Source organism: Schistocerca serialis, chromosome 3 (assembly GCF_023864345.2).
Source record: "Schistocerca serialis cubense isolate TAMUIC-IGC-003099 chromosome 3, iqSchSeri2.2, whole genome shotgun sequence".
NCBI classification, from domain to species: Eukaryota; Metazoa; Arthropoda; class Insecta; order Orthoptera; family Acrididae; genus Schistocerca; species Schistocerca serialis.
In genome coordinates this window covers 956,728,772-956,747,546 of record NC_064640.1, presented here as the reverse complement: position 1 = coordinate 956,747,546, position 18,775 = coordinate 956,728,772, and the positions used below count along the sequence as shown (strand labels likewise).

Sequence of the window (18,775 nt, the reverse complement as noted above, 5' to 3'; positions counted from 1 at the left end):
GGTTTAACAACAGCATATTTGAATGTATCAGGCACAGTTCCTTGTTGTATGGATGCATTGAAAATATAGCAAAGTACATCACAAATAGAAGCACAGCTCTGTTTTAGTAAATTACTAGAGATATTATCTATGCAAGTGGAATATGTATTTGTGAGACAGATAATTGTTTTTTCAATTGCAGATGCTGTGACAGGTCTAATATGAAATTTACCTGTATGTTTGGGTATAGTCTTTTGCATATCACTCGGAACTTCATTAACAGAGCTCTTGCAGCCTATTTGTTCTGAAACTGACAACTGCTTGTTGAAAATATAGGCTATATCTTCAGGATTGTGTACTAATTTCCTTCATGGTTAATTTTTAGTTCTTCAAATGTTCTTATAGTTTTCTCTGTCTCCCTTCTAACACTATTCCAAACTGTCTTCATTTTGTTATGAGAGTTATCAACTTCTTGCTCATAATACAATGCTTTTGGCCACTATAAAATAGAATGTCTGTTTTACATGTTTCAGGACAGAGAGAAAACTGATTTCTGTATACCTTCTTTAGTATCTTACAATATAACTGCAATGTGAAGTTCACTCTAATTCTCTTTGTGATCCAGGGTTAAGAACTTCAGAAAGTGAAATGTTGACCAGATTGTACCACTGGTTAGCTAGAGAGAGGAATTGAAAGTCACAGCTGAATATACATTTGAGTCCTCCAAGCAAAAATTCAGTCTGGGTGTGATGTCAGACTGAAGCATACTTCTTATGAAAAAGACAAAAAGGAATGACAGGAGGTTAGGTAGCATGTAATGTTCTGTCAATAGCATTCTCATTATGAACTGATAACTTGCTGAGTTGATAAAAGATTGGGAAGAAAATCGGCAATAGGTCTGCATTCCTCTGAGGTGAGTTGCATTAACCATGCAAAAACTAAGCCTTGTTGGTCACCTCAGTCCTTCTCCTGAGTATGAACCCGGTGTCTTAACCACTGTGTCACTTTATTTGGTAAAGAAGTAAAGTTACACATGCAGGTGCAAGCAAAACATGAGAGAAGTAAAAGGTATATGATTTACATGCAGGTATTTTACAAAATACTGAATATAAATACACAGAACAAGATTATTTGACACTTGTAGAAATAACTTTATTACAGAGATATAAAAAATGCTAACAATGTACATGCAATAAGTGAATTCATAATATTTGAAAAAGTATTTGAATTTCTTGATTTTTCAAAGGAATTTAATTAAAGTATTCATTCTCTTCAAGATACAGTTCTGCAGAATGAAGAGCTATTAATACAAATGTAAAATATTCATGATCTTTGCTTCATTTTATCCAACATTGCTCTTGATATAATAAGACGCTGTATCTGAGATGTTCCTTCATATATTTGAAAAATTTTTGCATCTCTCATCAGTTTCTCCACAGGGTATTCACTATTAAAACCATTTCCACCAAATATCTGAAAAACAGAAATGTGTCAGAACATTGTAACACATTATGTAAATCTGAAGACTATAAAATTTGCACCATATAGGAACAATGTGCAGATAAAATTTCTTGAAGAAAATTTTCAATCTATACTCTCTAGAATAAGATACTCATTTCTTTCATTTCTGGAAGTCTGTTCCATTTGCATCATTAAAATGAATGAAAAATTATTTAAAAATAACATTTCAAATAACTTTATTTGTATCTTACATGCATTATGCATGCAGGCTTTTGAATTCTTATAGCCCTATGTACCAGTTTCAGATCAATAGCTCACTACATACACATTGACTGTAACATGTCCCATTAGAGTTGTTCTTTTATCCTCCATTAATGGTATACATAAAATACTTGTAGTGTATTCATAATTTAAGATTTCTGAATAGCAGTTTAAGTAACTTCAACTGGCATTTACTTTACTTAACATACTGAAACATCTGATCAGCTCCACATTAACCTAGCACACCATTTATCTAAAATAGCAAACTTAACTTATGAGAACTAACTTGCAACTTACTGCGTGCTCATGAACACAGTCATGTAAGAGTTCTCCATTCTTGGGTTTCATTTATGTGACTGACTGTTGAAAGCAGTAGTTTTAAATTAATCATTTAACAAATTTCCCACATTGGAGAATCTGTGCAACAGTCAAATGACAGTGTATTTTTAAGAGTCCCTTATGGATGGCACAGTAATAGGCATCCCTGGTTTAGATGTGAAACTCAGCTTGCCCCTTTCTCCACATGATATACTGTGAAATATGGCTGAAGGGTAAAAGGGGTCACAGGGGTGCATTGGGAACTCAAGTGGGAATCCCTGGAGGGAAGGTAATGTTCTTTTTAAGAAAGTGAGAAAATTTAGAGAGCCGGCATTTGAATCAGACCGCAGCACACTTTTACTGCCACCAACATACATTTTATGTAAGGACCATGTATATTGGATACAAGAAACAGGGGCTCATCTGGAAGCATAGAGACAATCGCAGACAGAGCAAGAGAGAAACAAGTGGAACAGGAAGGGAAATAACTAACAGCTGTACAGGGCACCCCCTGCCATGCACCATGCAGTGGCTTGCAGAGTATGTATGTAGGTGTTGATGGAGACTCACATTGTTCAGTATTCCTATTTGTAGATAATTTTCTGTGCATGTGCAGCATGGATATGCAACTTATTAACAAATTGATGAAAGTTCAGTTACTTTCCTAGTAACTTGAAGGCTATCCAGAGAGTAATCTCTGCTAGGTTATAAATAAAATAATGGAATAATTAAAGTACATCAGAAAGACTTAGGCTACATATTATAATTATTAATCCATAAACACAACTTTCCTGTTTGCTATAAATGCCCTTCAGTTCTCAAGCAAGGAGTCATTGGCAATAACAAAGAACAAAGCTGAAGTCGCTTACAATTATTGGGGAAATGGATGCAGCTTCAAGGGAGGTCTCTAGTACCCCATATACTATCAGCATAATACTTTCAGTGACATTATTCACATAGTTTGTCTCTACAGATTCTGAATCCTCAGAAACTTTGTATTTATGGCTTATTGGCTATAATTAGGTAATTTTAGTGGAAAACCGTGAAGTTGTAATCTTGACTGTCAGGAAGAAAACAAAACAGCACACATTTATGAACAAAATTTTTGTTTAAAATTATATATAAGGGGAGGAAATATGTAAGGGAAAGTAATTTGCCTAGTGTTTAAACTGAATGTGAGAAAAATAAAATGTTGTGCTATACTGTGATGTGAAAAAGTGCAGTTTAATTTTTTTCCCACAGTCAGTTTTAATGACAATGGCAGGGCATTTAAACAGAAAATGTACACTTGTTGTTGATAATTATTCAGATGGACATAGGCTGTATATTTTGTTACAGTATCATGTAAAAGTTTCAAGCACATTGGACAAGAACATTCCAAGGTTTTGCTAACAATATTTTCTCTATACATTATGTACCACATACTCTAATAAACATTCAGATAGACAAACCATTTTTTTGTATTTCATGTAAAAATCTAATAAATGTTCAGACAGACATAGACTTTGCCAGACTTACTTTAAAGTATCATGTAAAAATCTGTTACCAAAAATCTGGGAAAGTTCTTCATTGATTTACTTCAGTTTTAAAAAGGACTTGTGTATATACAGTAGTATAGATAACCTTTTATTTTGGAAGTTACCATTGGAGTGGGGCTACATGTACACACTCTGGGGTTCAGGGATGGAAAATAGAAATAGTTGAAAGGTATTTGATAATACTTTCTTGTGTTAAATCTATTTTTATTTTAACTAATGATGAGAATATTGCATGCTACATAACATTTGTTGATACTTGAGACACAGAAACAGAAAACTGATTTCTTCATTTGTAACATAAATCTATAATACTAAATCAGCAATTATTATTATTATTATTATTATTATTAAGGATAAAAGAAAAGGCACAGTCAATTTGCCAGGACAAACAAAGTAATACCTGCACAGCATCTGATGCACACTTCTGGGCTACATCAGATGCATAAGCCTTAGCAATAGATGCCAGGTAGGAATTCCTTTCACCTTGATCTGAAGCCCATGCAGCTCTCATCCATGATAAGCGAGCTGTTTCAACACCAATAGCCATATCCGCAAGCATGAAAGCAACAGCCTGTTAACAAGAAAATTTCCTTTTTTGTTATCAGTATCAATCATGCAGAATATCAATCAATATTATGATCTGAGGCATTTAATCATTTTTATATTGCAGATGCCTCTTTCCCATAGACTTTTATGCAGAAATCATAATACTTAATAGCAGCAATGTAATCACCCATTACTACTTCTTATTGGTGAGAAATAGGTTAAAATAAAGACGAGGCTAAAAATTTGTCAATTTGGACATTAACATGAAATTATTATCTGCAATGTTGGTGCTCATTGCTTCTGGCTCACCATTCATTACCGATAGTTTTACCAGGAATTATTGTTTCAAATAACTTTTCATTCATTGAACATTGGTGTCAGTGAAACTAACTGATTATTTTCCTGGTTATATTTACAGAAAAAAAAAATTGCAACGTGGATTCCAAAAAGCGACATTCATAACTGCAGTAGCAACATTTTTCATGTAGTGTTGAATAGACTAAGGCCTTAAATAAATCTAGAAATTACCTTTACTCAGTCTGTGAGTTACTCAGTTCTCTCCCACCAATAAAGAATATAATGCTATTCCTCATGAAAGTTTCTATGTCTGTGACAGTTCTACAATCTAGGATTTTTTCTTATTTTTGTCTTCTTATAGAACAGTTTTGCTGTTATGATCTGCCCTGGTTTTTATGGCACATGATCTATCAGTTCCTTACTAGTGGAGGAGAGAAGGATAAGTTGGAATATATTAAAAGGGCGGGGCAGTTCATCCAGACATCAAGATGAAGAGCAAGGCACCAGACAGAGTATGTGCCAGCTTCAGTCCAGAGATGTTGAGAACAAAGTGAGAAGTTAAGATGGATTAGAGGAAGATAAAATAATAGTGCAGTTAAAAACTAAGGAAAAGGAGAGATAACATAACAAACAGAGAGAAATGAGGGGAAGAGAATGAAAATGAAAAAAAAATCAATAAAGAAAATGAGACAGTAAATAAAAGTACAGGAAGGTGTTGAGACATGAGACTGTAATGAGGGTTGAGTTCTTATCTCCGGTATTAAGGGTAACTAGTATCAGGTGATAAGATCCAAATGGCCCCCATGTCTAGCAGCCACTCAGTTGCTGACATTCTCTACAGCATGACTCAAGGAACCGCACAGCTGCTACACTACATGAGCTATTTGAATCTTCCCATCTGACAATAGTTTCCCTAAACTCTGGAAGTGGAACTTGCTCCTCAACACATTCTTGCATCCCGACACCCTTCAGGAATTAATCTCCATTAACACATTTACTATTCCCACCAGAGGATATCGAGGTGGGTGCATATGAGCTAGCATGAGTATTGCAGTGGAATTAGAGCACTACCACAAAGGGCACGAGCAAGGCCTTGCATAGGTAGAACCACTACCCAGGTATTTACCTGCCGGTGGCAATAGTATTACCCCAGGGGTTCTTATGTGGACATTAACTAAGCAGACGGAAAACAGTACAGTGTAAGGCTAACGCCAGGACTGAGGTGGTTGCTCAATCACTCACACTGGTCACATTATGTTGGTCTGTGTTTGTCCCTACATGGTGTTGGAACTCCACATGTAATTCAATCTATGGGGGAGCAGAGTGTCTCATTTCCTCTTTCTTGGTCCAGCTTCCTGGGCTTGTAGTTAAGCCACCATTGACTAGCATAGCAATATTCTGTACCTGTTGGAATTGCAGTATTGTCACACATGTTCAGATACAAAAATAGTGATGTAGGAAATTCTGACATGTCTTAAGTTTTTCTTTTTCATAGCTTTAAATTGTGGCCACCATGGACCCAGCAATTTTTTTTGCAATGTTGGTAGGAGCAGTTATGACTCCAGTAGCAGAAACAAAAGCTGCCACAATATAATATGCAAGAACTGCTTAAACAAAATGCGGAATTGCTCTGTTGGCTCCTGCCTTGCTACCAGCACTGCGTGCCTACAGAGAAACCTTCTTCACCACCACCACCACTCTTCACCAACTTCTAAAAACCTATGGGAAGGTGGGAGAATCCCCTTCACTAATTCTTGCTGCACTGCCAGGTAAGATGTATTGTCAATCAAGCTGATACAGCTGCCTTGATATTGTCCAGCAATGCAGGATTGTATCAAATTGAGAACCTTTACTCAAATTCTGCACAGGCTTCAGAGTCTAAGTCAGTTGCTCAAGCAGTATCATCAAACTCATGTGGTCATGGCAATGTTACAATCTCACAAGCACACACACCCAGGGAACTTCTATGCAGCATAGATCACTGACCTGCCAGGTCTCTCATACAAGTGTCTGCATATGATGTAGCACAGTGGGGACACTCAAACTGTCTCACTAATGAGGGATGTGGTTGTCCAGTTAACACCCAACGTCAAGGTCCAAAGTAGGGCAGGTGCCACAATTAGAAATTTGTGGCTCATGTGCCCCCTTGTGGTGAGCCAGGCAGCCTTGACCAATGCTGGGCATTTGTGTCCTGATGCCGTTGCTGATTTGAGTGCAGTGACATCGTGGCACTGCCCATCTTCATCCACATCGGGTTCATTAGGTTCAAATTACTGACAGAATCCTACTTCCCACTCGCAGCATTCTTTGGGTTCTGAGTATTGCTCTGCTTCTGCACTTTGGACTGCCAACTTTCCCATTGTGCAGAAATGTCATTTGGTGTGTGTGTTCAATGGGACTGCCCCCCATTGATATGTAATATTTTTATTATTCCTTGTTACTGTAGTGTTATCTTGAAGCTGTGAGAAAGGAGGACATCTGCTCCAAGGTGTGGAAGCAGAGACGATGCTGAGGGCATATTGTTACATGAAGTAAACCGTAAGGTGAGAGCCTTGCGAAAATGCAGACACCCCCAGACGTGGTCTGAGGGCACCAGTTATTATTCTAGGAATTAACATTTAACTTCATATGTCATCTAGATGCTGTAGTAGGTTGCCACCGTAGAACTTTGCAACCAACAGGCATGTACTAGTGTATAAAGCCAGCTTGATACCAGCCCTGAGAACAGCAACCTCAGTAGGCTTACAAGGGTTAGAAAGAGAGCAAAAACACCAGACTACTGTTAACCTAGCAGTCCCTAATCCAGGGAGCCTGAGGGGTGGGGCTAAATGGTGTATAACAATAATGTTGCAAGCTTTATTTGGCAGAGCAGTTACGTTTACCTTTCAGCTGAACAATGTTGATACCAAACATGGACTTAGTTAGTGCAACTGCAGTCACATCCCTGCCTTAGGAGCAGTAGAGGGGACCTAACTACATTGTGATTGGCAGGCACCTGCAAGAGACCTGCAGGATTGGCTGGGTGGCTTTAAGTGGGAAAAAACATTGCCCCCACGCGACTCTTCAAAACCCCCTAGATTCCACATTTTCACAGAGTTCTCAGTCAGACGATCTGGATGCTGAATCTGCATCCCTTGACTCCAGCCTCGGTCTAGCTCCATGTAAGTCTGCGCTCTCACTTGGAGTACCACAGTGAACAGACTTGCAAAACAAAACATACTGAATGTGACAAATTTGTTGTCTTAAGATGCCGCTAGTGTTCGCTACTGTGATTATCATCCACTCTTGGGACTTCTGCACTGGATTCTGTTGTAACAGCGTTATTAATACTTTTTCTAACCCTAGAACTAGCCTCCAGTGTGTTTATTACAGACAGGACTAACTAATAATTATTTCAAAACCTTGTTTGTCAAAGAGCTGCTACAACGAGCTGCTACAACGAGCTGCCACAATGAGCTGCCAACCAAGTCTCACCACATGTGTTTATAGTAAATGCCTGTACCAGTATTGGCTCAGATAGAAGAAAGCAATCAAATGCCTTCACTGTGAATTGTCCTTCTGCCTTCTGCTCTGTACTGCTCGGGAGGGTAGACTGACCAGTAACCCCTTGTCTCCCTCTCCCACCTATGTCAGGACTCACATATAGCATGTGTGTGGTATGCCACAGGGTAGGCAATTTGGCAATTCTTTGTGATATACTGTGGCAATGCCCCCATGGCTCACTGACTATTCTGCTTACCCTGGTAGTGTATGAGTGACGGTAAGCCTAATTAACTTAGATACTAATGGACTCTTGACATAGTGGTCATTGGAACAGGAGGCTGTCGAAGTTTTCTTGTAGTATGCAGCGTATTCCTTTCAGGGGGCAATGCTTCATCTCTGCATGTTATAAGAATGTGGAACAGAAGCCTATGTTGCTAGTAGAAAAATCATCTCAGCCGAAAATATTTTATGTTTTTGGTTTCTACATAGTTGACAAAGGCCAACGGCCTTCCTGTAGGGGTAACACAAGTTCCCATGAGACCACCGAAGTTTTTGTTGCTCAGTGTCCTTTTGGGCTCTACCAGTGTGATTATTTGCCTTTGATAAATTCATGGTGCAGACGAAATTCCAAACTACATTTGAAGCAGCTGATGCACATCATTTTCGGTTATGTGAACTACTTTGATGACATCTGGGTCATGGGATCCATGTAAGAGGAGCATTTATGATATATGCAGGCAGTTTTCCTAGGCCTTCTGGAAAATGCCCTTCATTGCAAGCTGAAAAACTATAGTTGTTTTGTGCCAAATACAAATGTTTTGACACATGTGATATGCAAAGATAAGAGGGTTGCACCAAAAGTAAGGTTCCCATATTTTTTTACAAATAATAACAATAAACAATGTCTTCTAACTTATAAATCGTTGAAAAGCTTACACTTTTGCCTGTTTTTCAACACAGTCTCTTGATTTTTTTTTTTTTTTTTTTCACACCTTTGAAGGTGGTGCTCCAGCTTTTGCATTCCTAAGTCGAAGAAGCCCCCACCTACCCATTGAGGAAGTGTGTGACATCTGACGGGACTTAATCACTCTTGAAGTGTTTGCCACCTAGGTGTTCCTTTATCATGTCAGCCCCCAGTGATCCAGCGATTAGCTTGAGGAAAAGTCCGGGCTGTACGGGGGATGAGGCATAACAGTCCACCCAATTTTTTTTTAAAAGCTCCTGTGCTTGATGTGGGGTCAAGCATTCTCGTGAAGCACTACTCCCTCCATCAGTTGTCCTCTCTGGCTGGAGTTTGGGCACTCGTCAGTGTTTCACAATATTGTTGCAGCAGAAGCTGAGTAGCACTGTAGTGTAGTGGTTATGATACTAAACTGTTGCGTGGAGTGTCATGAGTACAAAAGTCACCTGGGCTGTGAAATTTTAATTTCTATATTCGGTTCGAGTACATTCTAGAAGTATCCGAAAATGTCAAGAATCATTGTATTGGAATGTTATACATACTGTATGTGTTCTGGCCAGAGGCAGTTCGCTCCATGCTCTTGTATGTACAAGTGCTGAATAAACCTTTGTTAAGTGAAGTTAGTGTTTGTCATTCAGCTAATTACACCTTCTTCTACGTGACATTATTCTGGAAGAGGCGTCGGGTATTGGAACTTGTAATAGTGCACATTATCCACAACACAGTGGCTCCCATCATGCCAGAACAGAGCCGCTGTTTGTGGCGAGAAACGAGAGTTCGAGCAATATTCAACAGATGGCAATCTATCGGAGACAGAAGAACAGGATGTGACGATGACAGCAAATGTGTGCCATCACATGAGACAGGCTTCTGGGTTCTCTGATGGCTATGGCCAAGATCCAAATAAGTGGCTGAGGGTATATGAGCATATAGCGTAATTTAGCAAATGGGATGACACCGTGTGTTTGGCTAACGCATTTTTCTATTTGTAGGTCACTGCCGAGCAATGGTATGAGAATGATGATGAGAAGTTCACAAGCTGGGAAGTATTCCAGGGGGAACTGCGCAAGTCTTTCGGCGACACACAATGACAGAAGTGCAAGGCTGAAGATAAAGTAAAGTGCATGGCACAGCGTCCAGGAGAAACTACAGCAGCCCCCTGTGGGTCCGGGAGTTAGAATAGGACCAAGGTATTCCTGCCTGTCATACGAGGCGACTAAAATGAGTTTCACACGTTTTGGCCTTTGTGATGGTCCCCTGTGGGGTTTGACCTCCATTCTCCAAACTTTTCCTGAAGAGTGAGCCAATTGGGGATGGACACCTTACGAGGTGCGTCGTGTCAATCCTGCATTGATACCTTTAGCCCACTTCCTCGGTGTCGCATTGTATTTCTGCCCATTCTCCATCTCTTGGGCGAGGACACCTTCCTGGGTGCGTTTACCACCATGCACTATGCAGTGTCGATTTCTGCGTCGACGATGACCATGGACTTCTCTACACCTGATACCCAGCACGGTAGCCAGTCTGTTGAGGTGGGGCCACTATGTACCCTGTTGGTTGTAGCCCCCTGACCACACAGCGTTCGCTCTGCTGATTCCTGTGCCATTAACTCCCCACGTATGCCAAAGGATAGATGACCATCTCCCTGAGACATCGAGACTTCCAGTGATGGCCATCCTGCCAGGTGCCAGGTGGCCTTTGCTGAGGCTGGGTGGTGCCCGTGGGGAGGGCTCCTGGTTGGAGTGGGTGGCATCAGGGCGGATGACACGCGATGAAGCGTAGTCCATCATCTCTGCCGGCCGGTGTGGCCATACGGTTCAAGGCGCTTCAGTCTGGAACCGCATGACCGCTACAGTTGCAGGTTGGAATCCTGCCTTGGGCATGGAGGTGTGTGATGTCCTTAGGTTAGTTAGGTTTAAGTAGTTGTAAGTTCTAGGGGACTGATGACCTCAGAAGTTAAGTCGCATAGTGCTCAGAGCCATTTGCACCATTTTCCATCATCTCTTGCTGGTGGTGAAACACCAGCAGTCTCTAAGTGATCATGAGCTCATGTCAACACACACAAGTATAATGCCAAATCATTCCCCTCTCTGGCAACACCATGGGAGGAACGTCTGGGTAGAGATGGCAGCAGACCTTATTTGCCCTGGTACCTTGTATGTTCAAGAGCTGATGGGGAATCTTTCATGATGATGAAGCCTCAGATTTTTGATGAGAATTCAGAGGACAAATTGGGGGAGGTGGAGGGCTTGTCCAAAATTAGATCTGGGGTCAGTCTTGATGAAAACAGCATCCTCTGTCCAGTCACAGTGGAGTTGCTCACTTGAGACAAGACACCAATTTAGAGTGGTGAGGTGCACATTTTGTCCACCAGGGTCCAAAGGATAATCAGGTTGCCACCAGTGCCTTCATCTTGGCCTTTGAGGGTGGTACATTGCCCGAGAAGGTCAAAGTGATGCTCTACCAGTGTGATGTAAAGCCCTATATTCCTGCCCACGATGTGATATATTGCCGAACTTCTAGCATTTAATGCGTCTTCCCACTGTACTTCCAGTGTCACATGCTGAGAGTGGATGCCCATCACATCCTAATACTCCACGAGCCCCGCCTCCCATCTGTGTCAACTGCAGAGAGCACCATTTGCCTTGCTCGCCTGACTGCAGGATTCTCCAGAAAGAAAGGAAAATCGTGGAGTACAAGACCCTGGACAGACTGACCTACACTGAGGCTAAGAGAAAATTTGAACAGCTGTGTCCTGTGTGTATGACATCGTCTTATGTCGCCCCTCAAGTTCTGGCACCATCAGCTCTGCCAACCCAGGTCACCTCTCAGAGCCGGAAGACTACACCTGCCCCCTTCCCCTTTGATGGTTGACGGGAGGGGGGGGGGGGAGAGAGAGAATTTCCCTCCCTGTTGCTTCTGCACCACCTACTTCGGGAGCAACACCCTCCCCCCACCAACCATCGGGGATGTCTGTCCCCACTTCTAAGCTGGAGAAGCGTAAGTCTCCCAAGGGACCGCTTCCTAGCGAGAGAAGCCGAAGGTCACTCCCTTCCCAGGTTTTTTCTAGTGGGAAAGAAGACACCTGCCAGTGGCTGAAGAGCCAAAAAGCAGCTGGTCATAGGGCTTCACGCTCATCCTCAGTCCCGGAGACTGAGCCAGTGAAGTCCTCTCAGCCAGGGAAACCCAAGGAGCAGCGAGAGAAACCCAAAAAGAAAACCCCCTAACACCAAGGAAATTGCGGTGGCACCCACACCACCACAACCTACAAGCTCTGCGGCTGAGGATGAGGTGGATTTTGGCGCCTGCTGAGGAGCTAGATCTCACCAGACTCTCGAACACAATGGATATAGACTGCTCAGGCAATAAATCGGTGACAGCAGGTGACCCTGAGGTGTAAACTGCCTCATTGAATGTTCCATGCCTTCCCAGTCTCACGATGTCATCCTCTCGTGGAATTGCGGCGGTTTTATCCACCACCTGGGTGAGCTACGGCAACTGTTAAGCTTTACAACTGCTATCTGCATTGCCCTCCAGGAAACCTGGTTCCCAGCAATGCGGACCGCTGCACTCTGAGGGTATAAGGGGTATTACAGAAACAGTAGAGATTAGGACATAAACACAGTCTGTAATGAACATGTGCCCCTTCAAACCCCTCTTGAAGCTGTGGCTGTCTGAATAAGGACGACACAGGAAATAACTGTCTGCAGCGTATATCTTACTCCAGATGGTGCAGTACCCCTGAATGTATTAGCTGCACTGATTAACATCTCCCAGAAGTAGAGAAGGTTTAGGGAGTTGATCAATGCCCATAACCCATTGTTGAGTGGTATCATGCTTACCAGCCGAGGCAGAGATGTTGCGACTTCACTGTCGCAATTCGACCTCTGCCTCTTAAATACTGGGACCGCCACACATTTCAGTGTGGCCCATGGTAGCTACTCGGCCATTGATTTATCAATTTGCAGCCCAGGACTTCTCCCATCTCTCCACTGGAGAGCACATGATGACCTGTGTGGTAGTGACCACTTCCCCATCTTCCTCTCACTGCCACAGCATAAGACACACGGACACCTGCCCAGATGGGCTTTGAACAAGGCGGACTGCCGAACTTTCACCTGTGCTGCCACCGCTGATTCTCCCCCACATTGTAACATCGATGTGATGGTTGAGCGGGTGACTAGCACAATTGTTTCTGCGGCAGAAAACACAACCCCTCGCTCTTTAGGGTGCGGGTCAGGTCCTGGAGTCACGTGGCTTGCTGGCTCCATGTCAGGGTGGCTTCCGCCAGGGTCGCTCTACTGTTCATAATCTTGTGTTCATTGAGTCTGCAATCCAAATGGCAATCAGATGTTACAATGTGGCAAGGATCTGTCACCACGTCGTGTCGTGTCATATGCTTTACATAAGTCAAAAAAGACAGCCCTTTCCAGACGGCAAGAGTGGTTTCTCCGGGGACCACTCCCGATTTTTGTCCAAAACTTCCTGTCACTCCATACTTTCCGTGGTAAAGTTGGTGACTCCCATAGTTCCATCCACATCCAGGAGAATGGAGTCCCGCAGGGCTCTGTATTGAGTGTCTCTCTATTTTTAATGGCCATTAACGATCTAGCAGCAGCTGTCAGGCCCTCCGTCTCACCTACTCCGTATGCAGACGACTTCTGCATTTCGTACTGAGCCTCCAGGGAGCCATCCACAAGACGCAATCAAGGGCGCTAGCCCACGGCTTCCAGTTTTCAGCCGCAAAGTCGTGTGTCACGCACTTCTGTCAGCGTCGTACCACTCATACGGAACCCGCACTTTACCTTAATGACGATCCACTCACTGTAGTGGAGACACATTAATTTCTAGGACTGGTTTTACACACTCGATTGACTTGACTCTTTAATCTTCGTCAGCTTAAGCAGAAGTGCTGGCAGCACCTCAATGCTCTCCGTTGCCTGAGCAACACCAATTGGGGTGCAAATCGCTGTACGCTGCTGCAGCTCTACAGAACCCTTGTCTAATACCGAATTGACTATAGGAGTGTGGTTTACGGTTTGGCAGCGCCTTCAGCATTGCATTTACTCGACTCTGTACACCACTGTGGGGGTTCGATTAGTGACAGGAGCTTTTAGGACAAGTCTGATGACCAGCGTACTGGTGGAGGCTGGTGTCCCTTCACTGTGTTCCCCTGAGCATCCGAATTACCATCTTCTTTTCCCGCCCGTGGCAGTCCATCTCCTGCATCTGCACCCCAGATCAGGGCTAACAACTGCGGTTCGTGTGCGGTCCCTTCTCTCTGAACTGGAAACCTTCCCTTTACCACCTCTACTTGCGGTCCATTCACGTACACCTCCATGGTGTACGCCTTGGCTACAGCTTCATCTGGACCTTTTGCATTGCCCTAAGGACTCTGTTAACCCTGCCACTCTCCACTGTCAGTTCAGAGACCCGGAACACGTCAAGAATCGAGATGAAGTGGTTTACACTGATGCCTCAATGGCCGATGGTCACATAGGCTTCGCATATGTTAATGGAGGGCATATTGAGCAGCACTCCTTGCCAGTTGGCTGCAGTGTTTCACTGCAAAGCTGGCGGCCATATCTCGTGCTCTTGACTACATCCGCTCATGTCCTGGTGAGTCGCTTCCCCTGTGTACTGACTCATTGAGCAGCCTACAAGCTACCGACCAGTGCTACCCTCGCCACCCTCTGGTAGCGTCCATTCAGGAGTCCATCTATGCCCTGGAACAGTCCTGCTGTTCTGTGGTGTTGGTGTGGACCCCAGGATACGTCGAAATCCCCGGCAACGCGCTTGCCGACAGGCTGTCCAAACAGGTGCCGTGGAAACCGCTTCTGGAGATAGAACGCAGGTCAGATTCGGATATGCCTGTCTTACACCGCAGGGTTTTCCAGTTTTGGGAGACGGAATGGCATAACAGCATGCACAACAAACTGTGTGTCATTAATTAAAATTAATGTGTGGAAGTCTTCCATACAGGCCTCTCGCAGGGAATTGGTTGTCCTCTGCTGGCTCCACATTGGCCATACGTGGCCAACACATGGTTCCCAAATCCGTTGTGAGGACCCATCTCAGTGTCACTGTGGCTCCCAAATGATAGTCGTCCACCTATTGCTGGACTGCCCACTTCTAGCCACTCTGCGGCAGCTTTTAACTTTCCCAGCACCCTGCCTTCAGCGTTGTAAAACTAAAGCTACTGTTGAGGCATTGTCGCCCATTTCATCCGTGAGAGTATGTTTTATACTTCCATGTAGGTTTTAGCGCATGTCCTTCAAAACCTCCACCCTAAAAGCACTAGGGTGGAGGACACAGAGGGACAATGTGTTGCAGAGTGGCTGGCTTTCCCGTTTTATTCTCATGGTTGGCCAGCCACAGTACCCCCCTGTGGGTCCGGGGATTAGACTAGGCCCGAGGTATTCCTGCCTGTCGTAAGAGGCGACTAAAAGGAGTCCCACCCCCTCAAGGGGGTCGTTAGCGCCTGCGTCCAGAGATGGACAGTTCCACGACCTCTATTTGCGGTCATTTTGCTTTTTCACTTCTCGTTTCTTCCTTCCTTTGGTTGGCTCCTTTCTTTGCTCTTTTCCACCTCACTGTCTTCCTTACTCTTCCCCTTGCCTTCTTCTCCTTGCCTTCTCATTGTCTTCTTCTCCTTGCCTTCTCATTGCCTTCTTCTCCTTGCCTTCTCATTGCCTTCTTCTCCTTGCCTTCTCATTACCTTCTTCTCCTTGCCTTCTCTGGTCTCCGCCTCGGCGTTTGAGACAGTCTGTCCTCTCTCTCCCTCTCTCTCTTCTTTTTCCTCTTCTTCCTTCCTCCCTGTGCGTGCCTGAAGGCCGACCCACGCGTTCGCACGCGTAGCCGGTGACGGGATAACGCGTAATTCCCCACCCTGGGTAGACATATAAGGCACGCGCGTACCCCCTGGTAAAGGCCAGGCCCGGGGAGGGGTGATTGCCTGAGCTGATACCTTCTGACCATGCCGATTGGTCCCTCCGTCTGTTTCTCGGGAGGTGTGACCTGAGGTGTAAACATTCACCTAAGGCGGGAGTGCCCTCTGAGAGGGTCCCCACAAGGAAGGAGCGCGCCATCGGAGACGCTGGCAATCATGGGGGATTCCTTTGCAATGGATTTCACTCCATCTGTCTCGACTTCTGCCCAAAAACGGAAACGTGACCAGCCACCAGTGACAAAAGTACTACCGCCTGCCCCACAGTTCCTCGTCATTTCTCGATCTGAGGACGGAAAGGATTTTTCCTCTGTCAACCCTTTCGTTATCCAGAAGGGTGTAGATGCCATAGCCGGATCTGTCAAATCTTGTACCAGGTACCTTATTACTAGAAACTGAGAGCGCCTTTCAGGCACAAAAACTGCTTCGGGCCACACTCCTGTACACGTTCCCTGTGCGGGTGGAGGCTCACCGAACTTTGAATTCGTCTCGTGGTGTGGTCTATACTAGCTCCCTCGACGGATTGACTGACGAGGAGATTCAATCATTCCTCGCTGAGCAGGGCGTGACAGCTGTCCATAGGGTCACGAAAAAGGTCAACAATGACCTTGTACCAACCCGGACACTTTTCTTGACCTTCGATAGTGTTAAGCTGCCATCGCGCGTCAAGGCGGGCTATGAGGTAATTTCTGTTCGCCCCTATGTCCCGACACCTACGCGCTGCTACCAGTGTCAGCGTTTCAACCACAATCGACAGTCTTGTTCCAATGCGGCTAAATGTGTCACTTGTGGCAGGGATGCCCATGAGGGTGACTGTCCACCTCCGTCTCCTCGTTGTGTGAACTGTCAGGGTGACCATGCCGCATCCTCCCGCGACTGTCCTGTCTATAAGGAAGAACGCTGTATCCAAGAAATTCGGGTCAAAGAGAAAGTGTCCACCTCGGCTGCTCACAAGCTATTGGCTAGTAGGAAGCCCACGCTGCTCCCAGCGGGGAAATACAGTACTGTCCTCGCCTCTCCTCGGACTACCAGGGAGGTGGCAACCCAGACATGCGATCTGACCTTCAGCACCATGGTCGTCCATTCGGCCAGTGCTAAGATCGCCCGGTCGACGTCTCCTCTTCCTCCCGTCACCCCTCAGACACAAGCACCTTCATCAGCTTCTGCCCAGACGAAGACCCAGAAGTCAGATGCACGGGCCTTCAAGAAGGAACCGTCCCGTGCAGACTTCCTACATCCCTCGACCTCCCAGCCTTTGACTGGTACTTCCACCAAACGTCCTTCCAAGAAGGCTCATAGGAAGCACAGTTCTCCTTCTCCGCCACGGCGCATTTCCTCTCCTGCGCCACCCAGCAGTTGCCGCCCCAGGCCGTCATCCGTTTCGCCTGGCCGCACCGCTGATAGCCGAACATCTGGCCGTCCACCGGCGGTGGAAGCTCCCCCTCCCGGCCATCTTCCCAAGATGGCCGATGAACCTATAGACCCCATGGACGATGACTGTCCTCCTACTGATAGCGGCGGCAGTGCTCGCTCAAAGCCAGGCCCTCAGCGGCCTTCGAGGTGATCCCTTCTTTCATCTTCCTTTTCTTCTTACGATGGCACTTATTCACTGGAATATTCGCAGCATTCGCTCCAACCGAGAGGACTTGAAGTTGCTGCTCCGCTTGCACCGTCCGCTCGTCGTAGCCCTTCAGGAAACGAAGCTACGCCCATGCGATCAAATTGCCTTGGCACACTACACCTCTGTGCGTTTTGACCTACCCCCTGTGGTAGGTATCCCGGCTCATGGAGGGGTTATGTTGCTGGTCCGTGATGATATTTACTACGATCCCATCATGTTGCACACCGGCCTGCAGGCAGTTGCCATCCGCATTACTCTCCCCACTTTTACATTTTCCATTTGTACCGATAACACTCCATCGTCATCTGCCGTTACCAGGGCAGACATGATGCAACTTATTGCTCAGCTACCTGCACCATTTTTGTTAACTGGAGACTTCAATGCCCACCATCCCCTTTGGGGATCTCCAGCATCCTGCCCGAGGGGCTCCCTGTTAGCAGACCTTTTCAACCAGCTCAATCTTGTCTGCCTCAATACTGGCGCCCCTACTTTTCTTTCGGACACATCTCACACCTATTCCCATTTAGACCCCTCTATATGTACTCCCCAACTTGCACGCCAGTTTGAGTGGTATGCACTTTCTGATACATATTCGAGCGACCACTTCCCATGTGTTATCCATCTCCTGCAGCATACCCCCTCTCCGTGCTCATCTAGTTGGACCATCTCCAAGGCAGACTGGGGGCTCTTCTCTTCCAGGGTGACCTTTCAGGATCAAACCTTCACCAGCTGCGATCGTCAGGTTGCACACCTCACGGAAGTCCTTTTCGCTGCTGCTGAATATTCCATCCCTCACCCTACTTCTTCTCCACGTCGCGTACCGGTTCCCTGGTGGACCGCAGCATGTAGAGACGCTTTACGTGCTCGTCGACGTGCTTTACGCACCTTTAAACGCCACCCTACAGTGGCGAATTGTATCAATTATAAACGATTACGTGCTCAGTGTCGTCGTATTATTAAAGAAAGCAAGAAAGCCAGCTGGGCTGCTTTCACAAGCACCTTCAACAGTTTTACTACGCCTTCTGTTGTCTGGGGTAGCCAGCGCCGGCTATCTGGCACTAAGGTCCACTCACCAGTTTCTGGCTTGATGGTCACGAATGACGTCGTTGTGGCCCCGGAGGATGTCTCCATGCGGGAACTCGAAAACGAACTTGACCGATCACGGTCCTCCGCTCCAGGGCCTGATTCTATTAATATTCAGATGCTGAAGAACGTTTCTCCTGCGGGTAAAGGTTTTCTTCTTCGTACTTACAATCGCATCTGGATTGAGGGACATGTTCCCGCATGCTGGCGCGAGTCTATTGTTGTCCCGATTCCTAAGCCGGGGAAGGACAAGCACTTGCCTTCCAGTTATTGACCCATCT

The 18,775-nt window shown here is 45.2% G+C and overlaps 1 protein-coding gene across 1 annotated transcript in view; it reads right to left on the bottom strand.

Moving 5' to 3' along the window:
- Positions 1-1,155: 1,155 nt before the first annotated feature.
- LOC126469629 (probable medium-chain specific acyl-CoA dehydrogenase, mitochondrial) overlaps positions 1,156-18,775 on the bottom strand; it is a 196,190-nt gene continuing 178,570 nt past the window's right edge. Inside the window, exons 10-11 of the mRNA XM_050096755.1 lie at positions 3,958-4,128; positions 1,156-1,452 (exon numbers count right to left, since the gene is read on the bottom strand). Of these exons, the coding sequence (XP_049952712.1) occupies positions 1,303-1,452; positions 3,958-4,128 (321 nt within the window). The 3' untranslated portion in view covers positions 1,156-1,302. The remainder of the gene's footprint in view (positions 1,453-3,957; positions 4,129-18,775) is intronic.